The 26,984-nt window shown below is 45.5% G+C and overlaps 1 protein-coding gene across 2 annotated transcripts in view; it reads left to right on the plus strand.

Annotated features, from left to right (window-relative positions):
- The window catches only part of DMXL2 (Dmx like 2), a 401,239-nt gene that overhangs the window by 339,620 nt on the left and 34,635 nt on the right, over positions 1–26,984 (plus strand). Inside the window, exons 31-39 of one of the 2 annotated variants that reach the window (XM_063926075.1) lie at positions 3,419–3,504; positions 4,453–4,654; positions 13,034–13,151; positions 13,959–14,021; positions 14,477–14,563; positions 23,291–23,412; positions 23,502–23,640; positions 24,003–24,063; positions 24,149–24,276. In XM_063926075.1, the coding sequence (XP_063782145.1) occupies positions 3,419–3,504; positions 4,453–4,654; positions 13,034–13,151; positions 13,959–14,021; positions 14,477–14,563; positions 23,291–23,412; positions 23,502–23,640; positions 24,003–24,063; positions 24,149–24,276 (1,006 nt within the window). The remainder of the gene's footprint in view (positions 1–3,418; positions 3,505–4,452; positions 4,655–13,033; positions 13,152–13,958; positions 14,022–14,476; positions 14,564–23,290; positions 23,413–23,501; positions 23,641–24,002; positions 24,064–24,148; positions 24,277–26,984) is intronic. The other variant, XM_063926076.1, reaches the window with a different exon arrangement.

Below are 26,984 nucleotides of genomic sequence, written 5' to 3' on the forward strand. Positions count from 1 at the left end.
CTCAGAAATTGCTAAGAATTATTTATTCGCAATTCTGCTACTCTTTCGTTCGCTATTCTGCTAAGCTAAGATACACTCCCAGAGGGCAGCGGCCTAGCGTGTGCAATGCTGCTAAAAGCAGCTAGCGAGCGAACAACTCGGAATGACCACCCATGACCTGATCCTGACATAATTTTTGGATTGCCGCTGTTACTGCTTCCCTTTCCGGAAGAGAAGCTGGCAAGGTCGATTTGAAAAATCGGCATGGGGAAACGTCTTGAAACTCCAGCTTGTATCCCTGGGACAATGCAAGACCCAGGGATCCAGGCCAGACAGAATCCAACCTTGGCTGAACAGTTTGAGACGTGCCCCCACCCGAGCGGCCTCCCGCAAAGAAGCCCCAGCGTCATGCTGAAGATTTGGCAGAAGTAGGGGTAGACTTCAGGTTCTGCTCCTGGGAACCTGAAGCCGCTGTGGACTTCTTTCCCTTTCCCCTTCCCTACCTGCAAAGAAGGGGGAACCTCTCGCTTTTTTGTATTTATTGGGCCGAAAGGACTGCATGTGCGGGTGATATGTCTTTTTTGCCGGTGCAGGCGAAGAGGGCAAAAATGTCGACTTACCTGCGGTAGCCGCCGAGACTAACGCATATGGGAGAGCCTCCATATTTCTTTTGGAATCTGCATCCGTGTTCCACTGGGGAATCCACAACGGCCGCCGAGCCGATACTGCCATGGTAGCGGCTTTGAACTCAAGAGTCCAATATCTTTCATCGTTTCTAGCATGTATGCGGCAGCATCTTTGATATTCCCTAACTTAAGGAGTATCTCATCTTTATCAATCGTGTCAATTTTTGATGACACGCTTTCTGACCATTTTTCAATAGCGTGACTCACCCACGCGCAAGCAATTGTGGGCCTGAGCAGTGTACCATTGGCAACATAAATGGATTTCAATGTAGTTTCCATCTTTCGGTCTGCCGGCTTTTTTAGTGAAGCCGTGCCAGGTGCAGGGAGAATTACCTTCTTTGTCAACCTGGACAGTGCACTGTCTAACACAGGGGGTGACTCCCATTTTTTCCTGTCCTCCACCGGGAAAGGATAAGCTATCTGAATTCTCTTGGGAATACGAAATTTATTTTCGGGATTCACCCAAATCCCTTCAAAGAGAGTATTAAGCTCGTGGGAAGGAGGGAAAGTGACCTTGGATTTCTTCTCTTTATAGAAATAAGCCTTCTCCTGAGGTACAGGAGTGGCTTCCGTGACTTCCAGAACTTCCCTTATAGCTACAATCATATATTGTATATTTTTTGCCAATTTATGATCTATTTCTCTGGAGTCACTATCGTCGACACAAGAATCAGTGTCCGTGTCGGTATCAGTATTCACAATATTCGCAAATGGTCTCTTATGTGACCCAGAGGGGTTGCCTGCGGATGGAAAAACAGAGCCCTGAAAAATCACATCCTCCACAGATTTTCTCCAGCACTCAGCATGAGATTCAGATTTATCTAATCTCCTATTGATATGATGCATACTATCACGTATTTCTTTCACCCATGCAGGCTCTTGGTGTGCCGGCAGCGCCACCACATTACACTTCTGTGTCCCTAAAATGGGTTCCTCCGGGTAGGAACTCCCTGCCTCTGACATGTCTTACACACATGTACAACACACACACAGACACACTGGGACTTATAGGGGACAGACCCACAGTAAAATCTGTCAGAGGGACACAGTTTAGGAGCAGCCAGTTCATAACCCCAGCGCCAGTATCTAATGCCTGCGAACACAGAATGCCCACTGACATGCAGCGCTTTTTACACAGTAAAACACACTTGTAAAGCACCAAATTCGCTTGTGGCCCACCTATTTTGCACCCTGATACTTGTAGTCAGAAGTGAAGGAGGACCAGCGATGTCTCTGCAGCCTGAGGAGAGAGAAAATGGCACTGAGCAGTGTGCTGGCTGCCTGAGGAAGAAGCTCCGCCCCCACAATGGCACGTTTTTACCTCAGAAACTTTTCATAATATTTATACGGGCGGGGGTAGGGCTGTGCCTGGGCATCTTATGCCCCCTTTTTGCCAGTTTATAGATGTGTTTTTGCTGCCCAGGGCGCCCCCCCACGCCCCACACCCTGCTGTGCCTGTGTGTGTGGCCAGCAATGGCGCGCTGCGCTCCGCCAGCCGCGCTGTACCTCAGCCGTCACTTTACTTGATAGAAGATCTGTCTTCTTCTACTCACCGGATCTTCTGACTTCTGGATCTGTGAGGGGGTTGACGGCGTGCTGTGGGAGTGAGCATCTAGACACGGCTAGCATTCAGTACCTTTCAGGAGCTAATGGTGTCCTGTCAGCCAGAAGCAGAGCCATGAAACTATTCAGGAAGTTGGTTCCTACTTCTGCCCCCTCAGTCCCACGAAGCAGGGAGACTGTTGCCAGCACTTCTCCCTGAAAATAGAAAACATAACATAAGTCTTTTCAGAGACGCTCAGTAGAGCTCCCCTAGAGTGCATCCAGTCTGCCTGGGCACATTTCTAAAACTGAGGTCTGGAGGAGGGGCATAGAGGGAGGAGCCAGTTCACACCCATTGAAAAGTCTTAAGAGTGCCCATGGCTCCTGCGGAACCGCCTATACCCCATGGTCATGAAGTGGACCCCAGCATCCTCTAGGACGTATGAGAAAAAAGCTTGAAATATCTCACTTTGCATGTAATGAGTCTATATAATATATTAGTTTCACCTTTTTAAGTAGAATTACTTTAATAAATGAACTTTTGCATGATATTCTAATTTTCTGAGTTCCACCGGTATGACTGATATGAGGCGATCTAATGCCCGTGAGGGCAAGCAGTGGTCTACCTGCTCTGGCCTGGTGGGAAATTAGAATGAAATAGACAACATTACTTACATGAGACGTCTTGTTACTTTATTCATTAAAACCAGCCTTGTACGTAAAATAATGGTGTATTGATTATCACACAGTAGCTAATATAGCAGGAATCACATGCATGGTTGTATTTTATTAATGAAAGATGGCAGGGATTGCGTTGTCTTACTGTATAACTTTACTGGGACACATTTGGCTGGTTGCAGGAAAGTATATGTCTAGGTGCCCTTATTATAATCACGTGCCCTCTCACACAGAAATGATTTGCGTAATAAATGAGGCTAAAAAGAGCAGCATTAATGGAGTCAAATGGAAAAGTTGAGTTTCCGTAAAAGGGGGTTTCATGAAACCGGTGGAATTACTGGAGTACAAGTTTGGACTATGAAATGTCATTTAACCTTTTGCAAAGTCTGCCCTTTTATATTATTCTTCCGCCACATAAACCTAGGCTCACCTCTTTTTGGTGGAGGAGTCTCTGGTCAGTATGGGCTTTCAGTGCACTTTGTATTTGAGCTCTACTCTTTTGTTACAAGAGTTAACTGTTGATCTGTTTGCAGTTGGACGCTAATACGGTTGGCAATGGTGAAACTTGCAGTCCATAATCTTAAGAATTTCTTTCCGACTGCCGGACTAGAACTAACAGGTTGGTTACTAGATGCATGTATATTTATGTGTATATGGATGGCAATGACAAACCAGAGGCACTCACAGGACCACAATAGTAGCTTGCTTATAACAGTGTATTGTTGTTGACCAATGCTTTAGTGGGAAGCATCTACAATGGAGAAGCTAATTAAATACCAAATCCCATAACAACATCAGTCACAAACCAGCCTGTTCATGTGCATTATCACAAGTCCAACATCATTTAAAGGTTATATTTCATCTTAGAAAACCAAATGTTAAACAGTTCAACATGTATTATATTTTTCATTATATATTATATTGCCCATCGTGTCAGTTTTCTTCTACCTTATTAAGTCCTGTTAATTAATTTACACCCATAGAAATATCAAATGTTTGCTTAGCATTTTTGCATACCTATAAAGTAAGAAACCTTTACGAATAAAGAAGTTAACAGGGCAGAGAGATGGTCTCCCTTGTTGCCATCAGTAGTAGATGCTGTCCATAATTGATCTATTAGTAACTAGGTACAGTATTTGCTAATAGATCTATTTTCTGGCAAGCTGAAGTGTTACAGCTGCCTCATCTGACAGTGGACTCTTTCCCTCTTCTCTAACCTTCCCCTGGATAAGGTTATGGTGCTGTACTTTATAATATCTGAGCACCTAGGTTCTGTTTAAGATGGACACAGCATTCAATTTAGCCTCTGAACATTTCTAAACGTCCAGTTAGAAATAGTTGTACTTTTGTGGATTTTTCTAAATATCCATTTTGCAGCATTGGTTGAAGTGTAAATGTTTGTCAGATCCTCTGGCAAGTTAAGTGGAAGCATAATTTTTAAAGGCTATATTTCTTTCTTTTGAGTTTTGATTCCTTTATAAATAATTGACACTGCACAGATATTTTGAATACAGAACAATTTTTGCTGTATAGGTAATCCATTTAAACATGATTATGCTTTTCTTAGATCTTCCTGTAACATCTCCACTTGGCATTGCGGTTGTCAAAAACCTAGAAAATTGGGAGCAAATTCTTCATGAAAGATTAGGCCAATTTGACGGCCCACCGCCCAATTATATTAACACACATCCCAGTGAACTTGCCGCAGGTGCGGGACCTGCTATTCTACGTCAAAAAGCAATGTTGGACCCTGAAAATACACCATTCAAGTAAGAAACTGTGGTCACCTTTATTTTGTATATTAACGGTCATAAAACATGCATTTTTATTTAAGTGACATCATTAAGAACTAAATATTTCAGATTAGGGTTATGTTTTTGATCAGTATAACAAATATTAATAAGATGCTAAATAAAAATGTTCTCCCTGAATTTATGCATTTGTTATCTCTTATCAGTGGAGGTCTGCTGTTTCTCTACTCGCTTGCCCTTGATGGGCAATCTGTTATTCTTTGTTGTACTGAAAAAAGAGACATATTACCTCAGTAAAGACTTAAAATAATGCATTTAATCAAAGAAAGTCACCAGTGTGTAATAACATATTTTAACCTGCGGATTAACTTGTTTTCTCTAACGTCCTAGTGGATGCTGGGGACTCCGTAAGGACCATGGGGATTAGCGGCTCCGCAGGAGACTGGGCACAACTATAAAGAAAGCTTTAGACTACTGGTGTGCACTGGCTCCTCCCACCAAGACCCCCCTCCAGACTTCAGTTAGATTCTTGTACCCGGCTGAGCTGGATGCACACTAGGGGCTCTCCTGAGCTCCTAGAAAGAAAGTATATTTAGGTTTTTTATTTTACAGTGAGATCTGCTGGCAACAGACTTACTGCAGCGAGGGACTAAGGGGAGAAGAAGCGAACCTACCTAACAGGTGGTAGTTTGGGCTTCTTAGGCTACTGGACACCATTAGCTCCAGAGGGATCGACCGCAGGACCCGACCTTGGTGTTCGTTCCCGGAGCCGCGCCGCCGTCCCCCTTACAGAGCCAGAAGCAACGAAGAGGTCCGGAAAATCGGCGGCAGAAGACTTCGGTCTTCACCAAGGTAGCGCACAGCACTGCAGCTGTGCGCCATTGCTCCTCATGTACACCTCACACTCCGGTCACTGATGGGTGCAGGGCGCTGGGGGGGGGGGCGCCCTGAGGGCAATATATGACACCTTGGCTGGCAAATCTACATCATATATAGTCCTAGAGGCTATATAGATGTAAAATTACCCCTGCCAGTATTCCAGAAAAAGCGGGAGAAAGTCCGCCGAAAAAGGGGCGGGGCCATCTCCCTCAGCACACTGGCGCCATTTTTCCCTCACAGTTCCGCTGGAAGGAAGCTCCCTGGCTCTCCCCTGCAGTCTGAACACTACAGAAGGGTAAAGAAGAGAGGGGGAGCACTAAATTTAGGCGCAGTATAGATATATATATATGATATATAAAAAAGCAGCTATAAGGGAAAACACTCATTTATAGTGGGATCCCTGTGTTATATAGCGCTCTGGTGTGTGCTGGCATACTCTCTCTCTGTCTCCCCAAAGGGCTTTTTGGGGTCCTGTCCTCTGTCAGAGCATTCCCTGTGTGTTTGCGGTGTGTCGGTACGGCTGTGTCGACATGTTTGATGAGGAGGCTTATGTGGAGGCGGAGCAAATGCCTGTAAACGTGATGTCACCCCCTGCGGGGTCGACAACTGAGTGGATGGTGCTGTGGAAGGAATTACGCGACAGTGTCGACTCCTTGCATTAAAGGTTTGACGACATACCTAATGTGGGACAGCCGGCTTCTCAGCCTGTGCCTGCCCAGGCGTCTCAAAAGTCATCAGGTGCTCTAAAACGCCCGCTACCTCAGATGACAGACACAGATGTCGACACGGATACTGACTCCAGTGTCGACGACGATGAGACTAATGTAACTTCCAGTAGGGCCACACGTTACATGATTGAGGCAATGAAAAATGTGTTGCACATTTCTGATGTTACCCCCGGTACCACAAAAAAGGGTATTATGTTTGGAGAGAAAAAACTACCAGTAGCTTTTCCTCCATCTGAAGAGTTAAATGAAGTGTGTGAAGAAGCGTGTGCTTCCCCTGATAAAAAGCTGGTAATTTCTAAGAGGTTACTAATGGCGTACCCTTTCCCGCCAGAGGATAGGTCACGCTGGGAAACATCCCCTAGGGTGGATAAAGCGCTCACACGCTTGTCAAAAAAGGTGGCACTACCGTCTCCGGATACGGCCGCCCTGAAGGAATCTGCTGATAGAAAGCAGGAGGCTATCCTGAAATCTATATATACACACACAGGTGTTATACTGAGACCGGCTATTGCTTCAGCCTGGATGTGCAGTGCTGCTGCTGCGTGGTCAGATTCCCTGTCAGAAAATATAGATACCCTAGACAGGGACACTATATTGCTAAACGTAGAGCATATAAAAGACGCACTTTTATACATGAGGGATGCACAGAGGAATATTTGCCGGCTGGCATCCAAAATTAGTGCAATGTCCATTTCTGCCAGGAGAGGGTTATGGACTCGGCAGTGGACAGGAGATACAGATTCCAAACGACACATGGAAGTTCTGCCTTATAAGGGTGAGGAGTTGTTCGGGGATGGTCTCTCGGACCTCGTTTCCACAGCAACAGCTGGGAAGTCTACATTTTTACCCCATGTTCCCTCACAACCAAAGAAAGCACCGTATTATCAGGTACAGTCCTTTCGGCCCAATAGGGGCAAGCGGGTTAAAGGCGCGTCCTTTCTGCCCAGAGGCAGAGGTAGGGGAAAGAAGCTGCAGCATACAGCCAGTTCCCAGGAGCAAAAGTCCTCCCCCGCTTCCTCTAAGTCCACAGCATGACGCTGGGGCTTCACAGGCGGATCCAGGTACGGTGGGGGCCCGTCTCAAATATTTCAGCAATCAGTGGGCTCGCTCACGGGTGGATCCCTGGATCCTTTAAGTAGTATCTCAGGGGTACAAGCTGGAATTCGAGACGTCTCCCCCCGCCGTTTCCTCAAATCTGCCTTGCCAACCACTCCCTCAGGCAGGGAGGCAGTGTTACAGGCAATTCACAAGCTGTATTCACAACAAGTGATAGTAAAGGTGCCTCTACTTCAACAAGGAAGGGGTTACTATTCCACAATGTTTGTGGTACCGAAACCGAACGGTTCGGTGAGACCCATTTTAAATTTGAAATCCTTGAACACATATATAAAAAAATTCAAGTTCAAGATGGAATCGCTCAGGGCGGTTATTGCAAGCCTGGACGAGGGGGATTACATGGTATCACTGGACATCAAGGATGCTTACCTGCATGTCCCCATTTACCATCCTCACCAGGAGTACCTCAGATTTGTGGTACAGGATTGTCATTACCAATTCCAGACGTTGCCGTTCGGTCTATCCACGGCTCCGAGGGTCTTTACCAAGGTAATGGCCGAAATGATGATACTCCTTCGAAAGAAGGGAGTTTTAATTATCCCGTACTTGGACGATCTCCTGATAAAGGCGAGGTCCAGAGAGCAGTTGTTGGTCGGGGTGGCACTATCTCGGGAAGTGCTACAACAGCACGGCTGGATTCTAAACATTCCAAAGTCACAGCTGGTCCCTACGACACGTCTACTGTTCCTGGGGATGGTTCTGGACACAGAACAGAGAGAAGTGTTTCTCCCGGAGGAGAAGGCCAAGGAGCTGTCATCTCTAGTCAGAGGCCTCCTAAAACCAAAACAGGTGTCGGTGCATCACTGCACGCGGATCCTGGGAAAAATGGTAGCTTCCTACGAAGCGATTCCATTCGGCAGGTTTCATGCAAGAACCTTTCAGTGGGACCTGTTGGAAAAGTGGTCCGGATCGCATCTTCAGATGCATCGTCTGATAACCCTGTCTCCGAGGACAAGGGTGTCTCTGCTGTGGTGGCTGCAGAGTGCTCATCTTCAAGAGGGCTGCAGATTCGGCATACAGGACTGGGTCCTGGTGACCACGGATGCCAGCCTTCGAGGCTGGGGAGCAGTCACACAGGGAAGAAACTTCCAAGGACTATGGTCAAGTCAGGAGACTTCCCTGCACATAAATATTCTGGAACTGAGGGCCATTTACAATGCCCTAAGTCAGGCAAAACCCCTGCTTCAAAACCAGCCGGTACTGATCCAGTCAGACAACATCACGGCGGTCGCCCATGTAAATCGACAGGGCGGCACGAGAAGCAGGACGGCAATCGAAGAAGCCACAAGGATTCTCCGATGGGCGGAAAATCACGTGTTAGCACTGTCAGCAGTGTTCATTCCGGGAGTGGACAACTGGGAAGCAGACTTCCTCAGCAGGCACGACCTCCACCCGGGAGAGTGGGGACTTCATCCAGAAGTCTTTCAAATGATTGTAAACCGTTGGAAAAGGCCACAGGTGGACATGATGGCGTCCCGCCTAAACAAAAAGCTAGAAAAATATTGCGCCAGGTCGAGAGACCCGCAGGTGATAGCTGTGGACGCTCTAGTGACACCGTGGGTGTACCGATCGGTTTATGTGTTCCCTCCTCTTCCTCTCATACCAAAGGTACTGAGGATAATAAGGAGAAGAGGAGTAAGAACTATACTCATTGTTCCGGATTGGCCAAGAAGAGCTTGGTACCCGGAACTTCAAGAATAGATGTCAGAGGACCCATGGCCTCTACCGCTCAGACAAGACCTGCTGTAGCAGGGGCCCTGTCTGTTCCAAGACTTACCGCGGCTGCGTTTGACGGCATGGCGGTTGAACACCGGATCCTGAAGGAAAAGGGCATTCCGGAGGAAGTAATTCCTACGCTCATTAAAGCTAGGAAAGAAGTAACCGCAAACCATTATCACCGCATATGGCGAAAATATGTTGCGTGGTGTGAGGCCAGGAAGGCCCCAACGGAGGAATTTCAGCTGGGCCGTTTCCTGCACTTCCTACAGTCAGGGGTGACTATGGGCCTTAAATTGGGTTCCATTAAGGTCCAGATTTCGGCTCTATCGATTTTCTTCCAGAGAGAACTGGCTTCACTACCTGAAGTTCAGACTTTTGTTAAGGGAGTGCTGCATATTCAGCCCCCGTTTGTGCCTCCAGTGGCACCTTGGGATCTCAACGTGGTGTTGGATTTCCTAAAGTCACATTGGTTTGAGCCACTGAAAACCGTGGATTTGAAATATCTCACGTGGAAAGTAGTCATGTTGTTGGCCTTGGCTTTGGCCAGGCGTGTATCAGAATTGGCGGCTTTGTCATGTAAAAGCCCTTATCTGATTTTCCATATGGATAGGGCAGAATTGAGGACTCGTCCCCAGTTTCTCCCCAAAGTGGTATCAGCTTTTCATATGAACCAACCTATCGTGGTGCCTGCGGCTACAAATGACTTGGAGGCTTCCAAGTTGTTGGACGTAGTCAGGGCCCTGAAAATCTATGTTTCCAGGACAGCTGGAGTCAGAAAGACTGACTCGCTCTTTATCCTGTATGCGCCCAACAAGTTGGGTGCACCTGCTTCAAAGCAGACTATTGCTCGCTGGATCTGTAGTACGATTCAGCTTGCACATTCTGCGGCTGGACTGACACATCCTAAATCAGTAAAAGCCCATTCCACGAGGAAGGTGGGCTCTTCTTGGGCGGCTGCCCGAGGGGTCTCGGCTCTTCAACTTTGCCGAGCAGCTACTTGGTCGGGGTCAAACACGTTTGCTAAATTCTACAAGTTTGACACCCTGGCTGAGGAGGACCTAGAGTTTGCCCATTCGGTGCTGCAGAGTCATCCGCACTCTCCCGCCCGTTTGGGAGCTTTGGTATAATCCCCATGGTCCTTACGGAGTCCCCAGCATCCACTAGGACGTTAGAGAAAATAAGAATTTACTCACCGGTAATTCTATTTCTCGTAGTCCGTAGTGGATGCTGGGCGCCCATCCCAAGTGCGGATTGTCTGCAATACTTGTATATAGTTATTGCTTAACTAAAGGGTTATTGTTGAGCCATCTGTTGAGAGGCTCAGTTGTTATCATACTGTTAACTGGGTATTGTATCACGAGTTATACGGTGTGATTGGTGTGGCTGGTATGAGTCTTACCAGGGATTCAAAATCCTTCCTTATTGTGTCAGCTCTTCCGGGCACAGTATCCTAACTGAAGTCTGGAGGCGGGTCTTGGTGGGAGGAGCCAGTGCACACCAGTAGTCTAAAGCTTTCTTTATAGTTGTGCCCAGTCTCCTGCGGAGCCGCTAATCCCCATGGTCCTTACGGAGTCCCCAGCATCCACTACGGACTACGAGAAATAGAATTACCGGTGAGTAAATTCTTATTTTTAATGTGCCCCAGGAGGTGGAACCAAAGAGTAGGCGACCACTTTTCCAAAGCAAAATCAATAGCAGTGTTGACAAACTCATTTAAAACAATGGTATCTGTGGAACAGTAGTATGATACTGTTATGGGACTGTTCATGCTGCTACTTTGCAGTTCTGCAATAGTATTTTATTTCTTTATATATTTTAGAAAATAATAGGTTTTCACATTCATTGCAATACATTTATATGGTTTTTTTAAGTCCATTGAAATTAATGGAAAATCTTGCTTATCTCTGATTTTTTCAGGCTATTTTGAATGCGAGAAACTAGTAAGATTGTAATAGGGGAGTTTTGTGGCAAATGTTTGCAACTTGCCCTTTACTACTACCTCCCTTCTGTATACTTCACAGTGCAGAAGTCAGAGATTACTGTCATTGTGACATGTACAGTACTCTGATATTTTATTTATTTGCGTTGGAGGCTTGAAAAAGTAGAATTTTGCCTTTAATATATCAGGTGACTTGCAAATCACCATGTAAATCACTTAAAAACCAAGCGATAAGGTCAGAATCGCTCACTGATGGATCTCCCACTTATTGGGGTATTCAGTTAGCAGCGATGCTTGCGAGTCACCAGTATTCTGATCCAATTACCCACCATCTGGCCTTCTCCAGCTTTACAGATCTTCCCTCGTACCCCATCTCTGTTCAGTTAGCAGCGATGAGCAGTCTTGATGTGCTGTAACAAATCGTGCCTGCTCATCTCTGCAGAGTGAATGATCTCATACATTAGAAATAGCTGTGTGTATACAAATAGCGCTCATATGATAAAACATGCACTTTTAGGAGACAATAATAAAAGGTGATCACCATAAATAAATCCAAAAGATTTTAGGTCTTTGCATTGAATATCATCTTAGCTTCCTTGGTATCCTTTATAGAATCTGTAACAAAATAACCCCACTCTCCACAGTGCACTTTACAGGGCACAGGTTAGTCGGGGCATAGAGGCAGACAGACAGACAATAGTGTAGTAGTTCTTTTTTTTTTTTTAAATCGATTTAATTTACATATTGCACTTACAACATAGAAAAGAAAGAAAGCATGTAATTAATCCCCAGTGGCAAACTGCTCAGCTTACGATCCTCCTGGTAGTCCAAGATGCAATGGACACCGTTAAGACCACAGTTCCGAATACAGGGGTCCCTCCAGGTACGATCTCAGGAAACAAGCTTGTGCGGGGAACACTTAACGAATTTCTCACAGCTTTGTCCTTCATCAGAAGGCTGTATAAAGCCCTCAAAGCCACTTGATCCGGCCCGGCCAGGCTCACCTAAATGAGAGGAGATGCCGAGCACCCGCTGAGATTTTACCACCAGCGGGCGCCTGACTCCTCAGCAGCAGCCGGAGGCAGGAGCTTACTCCTGAGCTCCAGCTTCTGGCTCAGGCAGTGTACATGTGTGGCTGTGTGGCGCTATGGGAGAGACGTCATGACATCTCTCCCATAGTTCCGAGGAGAGGGAGGGCAGCGGTCCGGAAGCAGGAGCAGGGCTCGTGAGCATTGTGTTTTTTTTTTTCTTTTCTTTCTTTTAATGTGTGTGTGTAAGCGGCACTGCTAGGGGGCATATTTAATGGGGCATAACTACAGGGGGCATATTTAATGGGGCAATACACCTGACGGGGCATATCTAATGGGCCAAAACAACTGACAGTGGGTATATCTAATGGGGCATAACAACTGACTGGGGACAAATCTAATTGGGCATAACAAGTGACTGGGGGCATAACTACTGACTGGGGGCAGGCTAATTTTTAAGTTGATCATTTTTGTATGGCCCCCGAAGGATTTTATAAATATTCAAATGGCCCTTGGTAGTAAAAAGGTTCCCCACCCCTGCTCTAAAGGATACCAAGGAAGCTAAGAGGATATTCAGTGCAAAGACCTAAAATCTTTTGGATTTATTTATGGTGATTACCTTTTATTATTGTCTCCTAAAAGTGCATGTTTTATCATATGAGCGCTTTTTGTATGTGCACAGCTATTTCTAAAGTATGTATCTATTTTTGTAAGTGTCTTTTGGATGTACACTTTTGATGTGCACACATTAGCTGTACATTTGTTTTAATTGCGCACGGTCACAGCAAACTCACCTGTTCACGTGTGAATTATCTCCTTAGAGTCAAATGTTTAGTATGACTTTTCTCATCTATAGCGGTGTGACCGTTATCGGTATTGTATTTCAGCCATAGTCCAGAAAACTTTGTTATGTCTACAGTAGTTGCTCAAATGACGACATCATAAAGTTTTATTTTCCTCACGATATGACAATAATACTGTAATACAGGTCCAAGGATTACTCTGCACTGCCTGCCAAACGCATCTGGCATTTTCTAGTCAAGCAAGAACTCCTCCAGGAAACCTTCATACGATACATCTTTACAAAGAAAAGGAAACAAAGTGAGGTAAATTTAGAGACACAAACATGTTTTATAGCAACCCATATGCCACATTTTTGGGTAAAATACGTAGCTTTTGTCTGTTTCATTGTTTTACTTTCCGCCTTATTTTTGTTAACAAATGTAGTAGCTTAAGTTTTTATGTGATGTTGGAGGAAGGTCACCCAGCTCAATTGGTTAAATTTCTCAGTCTAACAACTTCATGAAACACAAAAGCATTGCCTTATGGCCCCCATACATCAGGAAGCCAATTCCCAATTCCGACCTGGACTGATGTTCGGATCAGTCAATCGGCGGCCATTGATGAATGGAGTTCCGTTGGGAAAAACGTGTTCAATATCCCCAATTCAGCGACCGACCATTTGTGGTCAAGATCAAGATTTTTAAACCTATTTAATATTCCCTATTCCTCGTCCCGACCGTTGAGGGTTTGGGACAATCCGTCAGTGATGTTTGAGGGCCTTAAGATGTGTTTGGGAATAATGCAGAGAATGGTGAATACCTGTAGTGGAACATAGAGAAAAGGGTCTATGTAAGTATGATCCTTCCACTCTATTGTTACTCTTGTTGGTTCACCTTTTCAGCCTTGTAGTGTTTTTACTGTATATATGTATGTATATATATATTATATAATCTGTTTTTATTGACTGTTTTAGATATATGTTCACTGTGCATGGCAAAGCATTGCAATATTATTAGTTGTGTTAAAATTAATTTCTTAATAGTGATCTGGAATGTCTCATATTTATTTTTTCTTGTATGTGTTTCTTTGTGCATGTGTTTTCGTGTTTGTGATTGTGTGGTGTCATGTAGTCAGTAGAAGACAGTGTGGAGCGTGTCAGAGTAGACTCCCTAGCAGATCTTCAGAAAAACCAGGTAGTATGGCTTACACAGGCTCCTCCTTCTCTAGCACTCACCTCCATGTTCACTGGTACCAGCATTTTATGTACTAATTCTCTTCACTGGCTTTTCCTGGTTTTCTTCTCTGCTACCTATGTTTATGTTACATTGCTGATTGTATTCAATGCACCATCTAAATATGCCTACCTTCAGCAAGATCTCCTAGCGCCTGGCTGACATTATGGTCTTCTGTGGATTCCTTATTAACATTCTATGTTTGATACTAATTGTGGATAATTTTTCTGGTGGCTGGTTTGGGGAACATTGCTATTACTGCTATACCAATCTGAATACATCATCTGGAAATATAAGTAAAGTGCTGGAGCAAGTGAACTTTGATTGCATGTATTAAAACTGCTTATAAATGTGCTTTAAAAAAAAAAAAATTATTTCAAATAGTTGCTGTAGTAATGCCTGGAATTTTGTTGCAGGTTGAAGCTGATCTTGGTTATCCAGGTGGAAAAGCAAAAATAATTCACAAAGAGTCTGATATTATAATGGCTTTTGCCATTAACAAGGTAAGACAATTTAAACATTTAAATGCAAAACTATAGTCTTAATTTTACACTTAACCTGCACTGTTTTATTTGCAACCTCATATTATGAACCCTTGTATTGTTTTAAAGAATCTTTTAATGAGACTAGGGAATTCATTTTTCTCTAGCATCCATAAGGGATATTGGGGGAAACTTAGTATGATGGGGTATAGACTGGATCCAAAGGAGCCAGTGCACTTTAAATTTTCTTCACTGGGTGTGCTGGCTCCTCCCCGCTATGCCCTCTCCCACAGGCAGTTTAGAAAAAATTGCCCTCAGGAGAGGATACACATCTCTGAGCTCTAGAGAGTTTTCTTCAATTTCTTTTAAATGATTGTTATTTTCGGTATGCTGTTTGGGCTACAGCATACCTGCACCGTGGAGTTAGGGGTGGAGCGGTCACCGGCCTTACGAGGTGCAGAGCAGCTTCCCCGCTGCAGAACCACCGTCCTGAGGGGTTGTTGTTCAGCGGGCCACTGCGCCTTGGGTGTCACAGCTGCAGCACGCCGCACACCCCTAACGCTGCCTGATGGTGACATCGGTAGGGAGTACACACCGGGGGCCCCGCTAGGAGGGTCCCCTGGTTCAAGGTGCGGCCGACCACGGGTGCGGCATACGGGACCCTCCCGGGGGGGGGTCCCTCTAAGATCCCTCGTCTGTAACTGGCACAAAACAGCTTGAGTAGCACTTTGTGTGATGTTAGGAGCCTTTGCCAGCATAAACATACTGGTGTAACTCCGGCGCAATTAGAGGGGGCGGAGCTACATGAGAGCGGGACCTTAGGCGTTTTTGGCGACTTCCTCTGCTTACTGCAGCCACAGACAGCGCACACAGCGCTTCCTGATCCTCAGCCAAGCTGTATATCTGGTACAGGTTGTAGCAAAGGGGGAGAGCCGCTTGTGTACACTATCTAGATCCCATTATAGGACAGAAATTATTAGTGATTACAGTGTTATAGGAAGCTGACAGCCTCACTGGGGCTGTGCAGCTCAGGGTGTGCTGGTGTCCTCTCTATCTCTGTGTCTCCTCTCACATACAGTAGGGCAGGGTTGCTATGTCACTGTCCGTGTGCATGTGTATGTTGTTTGTGCTTGCTGTAAAACATAGATAAACACAAACTGTGCAGTGTATGTCACACCAGATTCTCTCCATTATCATCTACTGACTCTGTTTCCTGTGATAAATGCAGTCAATCTTCACAAGCTAGTGAAGGGGCTGGGGGAGAGGATCCAGAGCCCCACTGGTTAAGACTATGATGTCAGATATGTCATCCCAGCTCACTGCTAATGTGCAGAAGACTCGCCTACTACAACAAGCTGTTTCAGATTTAGCTTCTAGGGCAGATGCACCGCTCTCCCTCTCTCATGCAGGTCCACAAAAACATGGGTTACCTGCTCTACTATACAGGTGATGATATACAGGAGGATGGGGATGACCTGGATCCCGTTAGTGGGGATCCTGATTCTGCTCAGGGTATTGAACCCCTAATTTTAGCTATACGGGACGTGTTAAAGCTCCCTCTAGAGGACGCTGCGCCACAGCTGTCATTTTTCTTTATACAGAACAAGCCTAATGTCACTTTCCCTGACTCTGCAGAGTTAGATGACCTATTTAAGCAAGCCTGGAAACATCCAGATAAAAAATTTCAAGTGTCCGAAAAGTTTTTGCGCACCTTCCCATTTGCTCCTGAAGGTAGAAAATTTTGGGAAGAACCCCCTGGGGTGGATGTATCGGTCTCTTGCCTGTCTAAGAAGGCGGTGCTGCCTTCCCCGGGCTCCTTTACTATGAAGGATCCTGGGGATAGAAAAATAGAGACTACACTAAAGTCTATATACACAGCAGCTGATCTATCACAAAGGCCAGTCATTGCGGTTGCTGGATGACCCATGCCATTCATTCCTGGGCCATTCAAATTCAGGGGGGCCTCTTGGGGGATATCCCTTTGGTTACTATGGTAACCCACTTAAAACACTTTCAGGACACTACATGTGTCCTTTGTGATTCGCTCAAGGAATGGGGAACATTAATGCTAGGACTTCTGCCATGGCAGTGTCGGCGCACGAGGCCATGTGGTTGCGTCAGTGGATTGCGGACGCAGAATCCAAACGAAGTGTGGAGTCCCTCCCCTTTTCTGGGGAATGGCTCTATGGGGTTGAATTGGATACCTGGATTTCCAAAGTTATGGCTGGGAAATCCACGTTTCTTCCCTCTGGGGCCCCGTTGGCGAGACATTCCTACCCGGGGCTGTCTGTCCAGTCCTTTCGTTCTCACAGATTTCGAGCTAAGGCCAGAGGTGCCTCCAATGCAGCTAAGAGGCACCAGAGGTAAGTCAAGAAAACCTGCCAGCACCAGCTCTCAGGAACAGACCACCAGTGCTGCTTTCTCTAGGGCCTCAGCATGATGGTGCCCACCCACCCTGAGGGGATCTTGAGGTGGGAGCTCAACTGCATCACTTCAGCCGTGTCTGGGAGGCTTCCTGCAAGGATACCTGGGTCAGGGATCTCGTTTCTCAAGGCTACAAGCTGGAGTTCGACAGTGCTCCTCCCCTACTATTTTTCAAATCAAGCTTACCAGCTTTGGAGGATATGCGGGTTACATTGCAGCAGGCCATCCAAAAGTTGGTCCAGTCCCACGTCATTGTTCCAGTACCAATACAACAACGAGGCAAGGGTTATTACTCCAACCTGTTTGTGGTGTCGAAACCGGACGGTTCGGTAAGGCCAATTTTGAATCTCAAGTCCTTGAATCCTTACCTGAAGGTGTTCAAGTTCAAAATGGAATCCTTGCGAGCTGTGATTGTGGGCCTGGAAGAACAGGAATTCATGGTATCCTTGGATATCAAGGACGCCTACCTCCATATTCCGATTTGGCCACCTCATAAGGCGTACCTGAGGTTTGTCCTGCTGAACAATCATTACCAGTTCCAGGCTCTGCCCTTCAGCCTGTCCACAGCTCCGAGTGTGTTTACAAAGGTAATGGTGGAGATGATGATCCAGCTCTGGGTCCAAGGGGTCAATATTGTCCCTTACCTGGACGATCTTCTGATAAAAGCAAGATCCAAGGAGCTCTTGTTGCTCCATATCGACCGCACTATCCAACTTCTTTCACACCATGGGTGGATCCCCAAGTTACAGAAGTCCCACCTGGAGCCGACTCAATGGCTCCTGTCCCTGGGGATGTTGCTGGATACAGTGGCACGGAAGGTGTTCCTACCAGAGGACAAGGCAAAAACACTTCAGGAGATGGTCCGCATGGTGCTCCGGCCTACTCGAGTGTCCGTCCATCTTTGCATAAGATTATTGGGCAAGATGGTTGCCTCATACTAGGCAACCCAATACGGCAGGTTTAATGCCAGAACTTTTCAGCTGGATCTCCTCAGCAAATGGTCCGGTTCATATCTTCTGATACACCGGATGATACGACTGTCGCCTCAGGCCAGGATTTCCCTCCTGTCGTGGCTGCAGTCCTCCAATCTCCGGGAGGTCCAGAGTTTCGGGATTCAGGATTGGACCCTCCTCATGACAGATGCAAGTCTCCGAGGATGGGGAGCTGTCACCCAAGGGGCGCAGTTCCAGGTCAGCCCACAAAAGCCTCCTTCCGATCAACATTCTGGAACTGCAAGTGATATACAATGCTCTGCTTCAAGCCTCTCCTCTACTCAGGGATCATGCGATCCATGTACAGTCGGACAACACCACTGCAGTGGCGTACATCAATCTGCAAGGAGGGACAAAAAGCAGAGCCTGCATGCGAGAGGTCTCAAGAATTCCCCTCTGGGCAGAAAGAAATACAAGAGCAATATCCGCAATCTTCATTCCGGAAGTGGACAACTGGGAAGCGGACTTCCTGAGTCGTCACGATCTACACCGGGGAGTGGGGTCTACACCAGCAGGTGTTCCACCAGATCATCCACCAGTGGGACTGCCCACAGATAGACATGATGGTTTCTCGTCTCAACAGTATTGCTCACGCACCAGGGACCCTCAGGCAAGGGCAGTAGATTCGCCTTGGCCTTACTGGTTGGTGTGCCTGTTTCCTTCCGATTCCATTGCTTCCAAGGGTGCTCAAACGCATCAGACATCAGGGAGTCCAGGCAATTCTAATTGCCCCGGACTGGCCTCGGAGGGCGTGGTATGCGGATCTTCTGGACATGTCTGTCGAAGAACCTTGGTCTCTGCCACTACGAAGCGACCTTCTTCAACAAGGACCGTTAATCTACCCGGACTTACGGCGTCTTTGTTTGACAGCATGGAGGTTGAGCAGAACATCTTAGCTCACAAGGGCCTTTCCAAGAATGTTATTGCTACCATTGTTCAGGCCCGGAAGCCTGTGACTTCAAAACACTATCACCATATCTAGAGGAGATTTGTCTATTGTGAGAGGAACGCACATATCTGCCTGCAGAGTTCCACTTATTACCAGTTATTTATATAGTGCACACATTACCGCAGCGCTTCACACAGAATATTTGGCCATTCACATCAGGCCCTGCCCCAGTGGAGCTTACAATCTATATTCTCTATCACATATACACGCACACCCATTCACGCTAGGGTTAATATTTTTTTTATTTTTTTGGGGAGCCAATTAACCTACCAGTATATTTTTGGATTGTGGGAGGAAACCGGAGTACCCAGAGGAAATCCACACAGTTAGGGCCATGGTGGGAATTGAAACCATGACCTCAGTGCTGTGAGGCAGTAATGCTAACCATTACACCATCCATACTGCTCGTGGGACGTTTCTTTTGTTTCCTGTAGGCTGGTGTGGATACGGGCTTACGTCTGGGTTCCATTAAGGTCCAGATTTCAGCTTTCTCCAGAAGTTCAGACCTTGCAAGGCGTACTCCACATACAACCTCCGTTTGTGCCGCTTCCGGCACCCTGGGATTTGAATGTCGTGTTGAAATTTCTACAGTCCTCCTGATTCGAACAACTGATGACGGTAGAAGACAAGTACCTCACGTGGAAGGCGGTGATGTTACTGGCCCTGGCTTCTGCTAGGCGTGTCTCAGAATTGGGGACCTTATCATGTAAAAGTCCCTACTTGGTCTTCTACGAGGACAGAGCGGAGCTCCAGACTAGACAGCAGTTCCTGCCGAAGGTTGTCTCCGCGTTTCACCTGAATCAACTGTCAAAGTCGAAAAATATCATGATGCATATCCCTTGTACTAACCCCACATGCATGCTGCTCGTGCACCTGGTCCCCCGTGCGTACACATACCCGCAAGTTGCGTAAGAGACGCTCCAGCGACTCTTGCGCATGAGATGTGTATTTACGGCGGAGTTTGTGAGCGTGTAGCGTGCGACTCGAACGTAGCATATTTAACCCAAATAGTGCATTTTGTAGATAATATTCCCCTAGACCATGTCAGCGAGTATGATTAGTTTAAACAGTTCCTGGACAGAGAGATTCCTCTTTGCATAGGAAGGGTCAGATAAAGGTTGAAAGGTGGTGTCTAGTATCCAGCTGTAGGGTATTTTAAGGGTAACATTCCGGTGTTAGTTAGGAAAGGATCGCTCGCTCCTGCATATAGTTATGTACAGAAGTAGATTATGAACATTAACTGTATTTGCTGTAAATTACACATGCGGCGGGAATCCTGAGGATACCTCCCACCAGAGCAGTTGGGGAAAGACACAGCCCACCTGTTCAAATCCACCTATGACCTTTGCTGTAATGTAGAGACACATCCCTGTGTCCAATGAACAATGAGATTACAGGGACCATTGTATTGTGAATGTATGTTGTGTATATAAAGACCACTGTTGCCTGGCTAGCCTCAAGACTCTGAAGGCTTTCTACCTGAATAGCTGAGGACTGGATCCAGGTCGCGCTTGCGAACGATTTCCCACTTATGTATATTCTCTGTAGCCATCATTATTCTCTGTTATTCTGTTAGATTTCCTTGTTAGCTTGTAGTGTATAACTTGTATCTGTTTTCCCCCTTTTCTCTGAATAATCCACTGCGGTGTTAGAGCCCTGTGGTTTTAGCAAAACCTGGTGTTGTGTTTTCACTTTCCTGCAAAGGACTTTCTTAGCGTCTTAATCGCTATAACAGCATAAGCATTGTTAAGGTTTTTAGGCGTTCCATCGTTGCAGTATTTGACTACTAAGGTTTAGAGTATAAGCACATCCACACATTGTTTTGTTAACAAGGTTTACTGTATATCATTCTGTGAGCGTCCGTGCCACTCGTGTCTCACGTCGACGGCGCAGCGTCTGCTACGCTAATAGCGTAGCAGTACGGTACTCAGTACGCCAATAGCGTGCTTGGTACGAAGCGTGAATCCGTGAGCGTACGTGCCGCTCGTGCGTCGCGCCCACGGCTTAGCGTCTGCTACGCTAAGTGCGTACCCATACGGTACTCAGTACGCCAACAGCGTACTTAGTCCGTAGTGTGTGTAATAAGTCTAGCGGACATAGCGGCTCCACGGTAATAGTGTATAGCTTTATGTTTTAAGGTAATATTTGACATTATCACAACCTATTGTGGTTCCGTCTGGTTCTGGTTCTTCTGCTACTCTGGAGACATTGGATGCTGTGCGAGCCTTGAAGATCTATGTCAATCAGACGGCTTGGATCAGAAAGACAGATTCCTTGTTCGTGCACTACGATGCGCAGAAGAAGGGTTGCCCTGCTTCAAAGCAGTCTATTGCTCGTTGGATTAGGCTTACTATCCAGCAGGCCTATGTGTCCGCAGCCTTACCTGTTCCTAAGTCTCTGAAGGCCCACTCTGCTAGATCGGTGGGGTATTCCTGGGCGGCTGCCCGTGTAGTCTTGGCCTTGCAACTATGCCGAGCTGCTACCTGGTCAGGGAAGAACACTTTTGTTAAGTTTTACAAGTTTGATACCCTAGTTAAAGAGGATACCCAGTTTGGGCAGGCGGTGCTGCAGCAGTCTCCGCACGTTCCCGCCCGTTCTGGATGGTTTGGGACGTCCCCCTCGTACTAAGTTTCCCCCAATATCCCTTATGGGTGCTAGAGAAAATAGGATTTTAAATACCTATCGGTAAATCCTTTTCTCGTAGTCCATAAGGAATATTGGGCTCGTGCCTCAGTGTGGTGACTTTTCTGCAGGTTCTTTTTTATGTGGTTACCTGTTCAGCTGTTGTTACCAGCTGCTTGAGGGTTGTTATATGTTCGTGGAGTGCTGGTGTATAAATCTCACCACTCTTTGTTCTCATATTTCCTTCTCTCATATATGTCCTTCTCCTTCGGGCACATTTTTACCTATAACTGCCTGTGGGAGGGCACATAGAGGGGAGGAGCCAGCACATCCAGTGAAGAAAATTTAAAGTCCACTGGCTCCTTTGGACACCGTCTATACCCCATCGAACTAAGTTCCCCCAATGGGGGTCATTCCGAGTTGTTCGCTCGTTGCTGATTTTCGCAACGGAGCGATTAAGGCAAAAATGCGCATGCGCATGGTACGCAGCGCTAAATATTTTAGCACAAAACTTAGTAGATTTACTCACGTCCGAACTAAGAATTTTCATCGTTGAAGTGATCGGAGTGTGATTGACAGGAAGTGGGTGTTTCTGGGCGGAAACTGACCGTTTTCTGGGAGTGTGCGGAAAAACGCAGGCGTGCCAGGATAAAACGCGGGAGTGTCTGGAGAAACGGGGGAGTGGCTGGCCGAACGCAGGGTGTGTTTGTGACGTCAAACCAGGAACGAAACGGCCTGAGCTGATCGCAGTGTAGGAGTAAGTCTCGAGCTACTCAGAAACTGCTAAGAATTATTTATTCGCAATTCTGCTACTCTTTCGTTCGCTATTCTGCTAAGCTAAGATACACTCCCAGAGGGTGGCGGCCTAGCTTGTGCAATGCTGCTAAAAGCAGCTAGCGAGCGAACAACTCGGAATGAGGGCCCATATCCTTTATGGACTACAAGAAAAGGATTTACCGGTAAATTATTAAGTGGTGGCTTTTATCCCGCAATGTAAAATGTCACTGATTTTAAGGTAAAACATGCTGTGTTTCACGTTTAATATTGGAGCCATTTTTATTTTTTGAGCTTAATCCTGGCCAGAACTGGTGGTTTATAAAAGCTGCTGCTTAATAATCTTACCCCTAGGTGCACTCACTCATCTGGTTAACATATACTTCTATATATTTTGAAATAGCAATGCCGTTTGTTATTTCAGCAAGTTCTTCTCGCCTGATTTCCAGCTCTGTGCGTGCCACAGGAGGGAGGCACCATTAGCAGGACTAGAAGTTACAGTTAGCTTCTGATGTAAGAGTGAAATAGCCATCCAGTCAAGAACTGGCAGTCATTCCTAGCCCTGTACTCAATCTTTTTTTGGAACTGAGCAAGTAACTGTATGTGGTTCTAATAGAGCATAGGTCTGCAAACTCGGTCCTCGTTACCCCACACAGTGCATGTTTTGCAGGTCTCCTCACAGAATCACAAGTTAAATACTTAACACCACCTGCGGACCTTTTAAAATGTGTCTGTGAGTAATTAATACACCTGTGCACCTGCTGGGTTACCTGCAAAACATGCACTGTGGGGTCCTGAGGACCGAGTTTGCAGACCTATGTAATAGAGGGATCCTCAGCTAAACATATTGGGTATAGTAGAGATTTAAAACAAAACAAAAAGACTTAGTAAAACAGTAAATCCACTTAAAGGAAGAAGTGACTAATTTTCTAAATGAGTATATTATTTTACTTTAGAAATTAATGATAATTTACTATTTATATCTAGGCAACTGGTAATGAAATTGTCTTGGCTTCCACACATGATGTGCAAGAACTTGATGTATCCTGTCTCTTGGCTGCTCAACCTTATACATGGATTGGGGAAGAGTATGACCGAGAATCTAAGGGGTTAGTTTCTCTGCGTCTCCAGTTGTAATACCTATGTTACATTGTGGTCAAGAAGTAATCTATAAGTGCTCAACTTTGCTTTTCCCTAGTTCTGATGAACTTGATTTTAAAGGCTCCACCACAGCTATTCATCAGCCAAACGTGGCTTCCTTTAACCTAGGACAGATGCAATCCTCTTCTTCCATGCCGTGGCTGGGGAGTGGGCAGACCAGCACTGGAGCTGGCATTGTATGCATATTTTATTACCTTCATTTTATATAATAATAGTGGGACACTGGTGAATCCATAAACATTTATTTCCTTCGAAACCTGCAGTAATTAGCTAAATGGTGCAATGACTTTTGTAGTTTTTTGCATCACCGTGCATCAGTGAAAACAAATTCAGGAAATACTCTTTAGCTGGATTACACACAGATTTGTTTTTAAGTGATGACGCTACAGTAAATGTATTGTGCAAAGCCGAAATCACTGCTTTGTACAACTTTGTTACTGCACCATATGCATGAAACATGTCTCTCTGTTTACTGATTGGTCAAAATAACTATTGTTCCCTCACATATTCATTTTTCTTTTTGACATTTTCCCGAAAGCTAATAAAACGGAATCTGCATAACGTTAAGAGAATGGCCTCCCACCCAGTCCACCAATATTGTAAGTAATAGCTTTGAAACCAAATACGCTTTAAAATACACGAGGGCGGAATGCAGCAACATTCGTTTGACTGTGTTTACTCTAGATCTTACTGGCGCTCAGGATGGCAGTGTCCGTATGTTTGAGTGGAGTCGTCCCCAGCAGATAATCTGCTTTCGTCAGGCAGGAAATGCCCGGGTTACAAGATTGTACTTTAATTCCCAAGGCAACAAGGTTTATTTTCTTTTTTGTACATTATTCTGCTGTGTGTATTATTACATATTTTGTCTGGTGTTATCCCGCATAGGACCAGCTGAGTAATTAATGACATGTTATTGGCAAGAGACTTCTGCTCCACAACTACAAGTTCAGGCACCAGATTTGTTTCAGTCAGGCCACAATAAGTGTAATACAAGTATGTGGCAACAGCTGCTAAAATCAGGTATTTGATAGAAGCAGAGAAATTATGTCACTACTCCGCGATTCTTGAGCACTCTGGCTGACAGCAGATTCAAAATACAAACAGCTACTTCATACTTGCTATATGGTAATAAGCTACATTTATTTCTATATATATTTGGGCACTGACTCAATTTGTGTCATTTTAGCAGTTTACCAAAACATATCGAAGTTACAGTTATATAATGAATTTGGTTTTAAAGTGCATACTATCCGCTTTAATGTGAGGGTATTCACATTCAAATTGGAAGAACGGTTTAGGAATTACAGCTATTTAATATGTAGCTCCCTCTTTTTCAAGAGTAATTAGACACTGGCTCAAAAGGTAGTTCATGGACAGGGCTGGGCTATTCCTTTGTTATTTCTTAATCAATTAAGCCATGGTTTCTCAAACTCTGTCTCCTCAGGAACCCACACGGTTCATGTTTCCAGGTCAGCTGTAGTTTTTTGTTTTTTTCAAATGTGACAGTTGGTGATACACAATGCACCTGGTGGCTGACATGGAAAACGTGAACCGTGTGGGGTCCTGAGGACCGAGTTTGAGAACCACTGAATTAAGCAGGCACAAAGTCTGGAGTTGATTCCAAGTGTTACACTTGCTTTTGGAAGCTGTTGCTGTGAACCCTAATGTGTGTTGTATGTACGGCGCTGTAAAACACTTGTGGCACCTTATAAACAAATTGTAATAATAATAACGAACCACAAAATACGGTCAAATGAGCTCTCAATGCAAGTGAAAAAGGCCATCCTAAGGCTGCAGAAACAAAAAAAATCCATCAGAGAGATAGCAGGAACCTTAGGAGTGGGCAAATCAACAGTTTGGTTCTTTCTGAGAAATAAAGAACGTACTGGTAGGCCCTGCAACACAAAAAGGCCAGGACATCGACTGAAAACAACAGTGGTGGATGATCAAAGGATCCTTGACATTGTAAAATAAAACACTTCACAGCATCCAGTCAAGTGAAGAACACTATCCAAGAGGTAGGAATAGTGTTATCCAAGTCTACTATAAAGAGAAGACTACACAAAACCAAATAGAGAGGGTTCACACAAGGTGCAAACCATTCATAAAGCTCAAGAATAGAAAGTCCAGATTAGACTTTGCGAGGAAAAAAAAAATCCAAAAACCCCAGCCAGTTGTGGAACAACATTCTTTGGAATGGGAAGAAACAAGTATGGAAAAGACTTAAGGCCAGTACTCACCAGCACTCGCCCAGTAAGGCGAACCGCTCAGCACACATCTCTCCCGGCGCTCAGCACAGCGCGATCTGTGCTGAGCGGGCGGGGGGAGACGGGGGGGCCGCTCACTTCACCCAGCGGGTGAAGTGAGCGACCCGCTAGATTGGCCTGCATGCAGGCCAATCTAGCAGCAGCGATAGCGATGCGCGGGCTGCGCATCGCTATCGCTAAGGGGGCTACACACGGAGCGATCGTGCTTAAAATCTAAGCAATCTAGTCAGATTGCTTAGATTTTAAGCAGCGATCGCTCCGTGAGTACCCCCCTTTAGCTAATGATCCAAAGCTTACCACATCTTTTGTAAAACACGGCGAAGGCAGCAATGGCATGTTGCTGTATGGCTTACCGGTGGTACTAGTGTTAATGATGTGACAGAAGCAGCCAGCTGAATTATGAAGTACAGAAATATATACTGTCTGCTTAGATTCAGTCTAAATCTGCTACGTTGATTCAGCGGTGCTTCCCAGTACAGACATTAACCCAAAGCTTACTATGAAAGCAACCCAGGAGAATTTCAAGGCAAAGAAGTGGTATATTCTGCAAAGGCCAAGTCAGTCACCTGATCTCAACCCGATCGAGCATGCATTTCACTTCCTGAAGACAATACTAAAGGCAGAAAGACCCATGAACATACAACAGTTGACGACATGTGCATGAAAGGCCTGTCAAACCATAACAAAGGAGGAAACCCAGCATTTGATCCATGGTTTGCACACTTCATGCAGTCCTTGCCTGCAAAGGATTCTCGACAAAGTATTAAAAACAGGGGGCTGTATATAAAAATGGTTACAATTCATAAATGCTTCATAAGATATTTTTATTTAACCCCTTGAAAGTCTGCACTTCAATTGTATGTCCATTGTTTAATTTCAAATCAGTTATGGTGACTTGACTGTGGGTAGACAGTACACCCTTCATGCAGCTCAGTTGGCTAGAACCTTTTCAGTGGCGGGGACGGGGCCTATTGGTTTTATAGACGCTGAGGTTTATTTATTAAACTGAATTTTTTGCCTGCAGAATTTATAACAGCAATACTGGACAAAAACACTGCTAATCACTGTTTAGGAGACAGGAAAAAGAAAAAACCATTGGGCCGATGCAATCGAGTTTAAGTTCCACCAACGTGCGGGATGCCGGATGAAAACGGACGTTTTTCAAAAGGGGCAATCATTTACAAAGCATGGTTATGACTTGTAAATGATTAACCCTTTAAGAAAACGCCCGAGTTCGGCCGGCATCCCGCACA

This window comes from Pseudophryne corroboree, chromosome 6, assembly GCF_028390025.1.
Source record: "Pseudophryne corroboree isolate aPseCor3 chromosome 6, aPseCor3.hap2, whole genome shotgun sequence".
NCBI lineage: Eukaryota > Metazoa > Chordata > Amphibia > Anura > Myobatrachidae > Pseudophryne > Pseudophryne corroboree.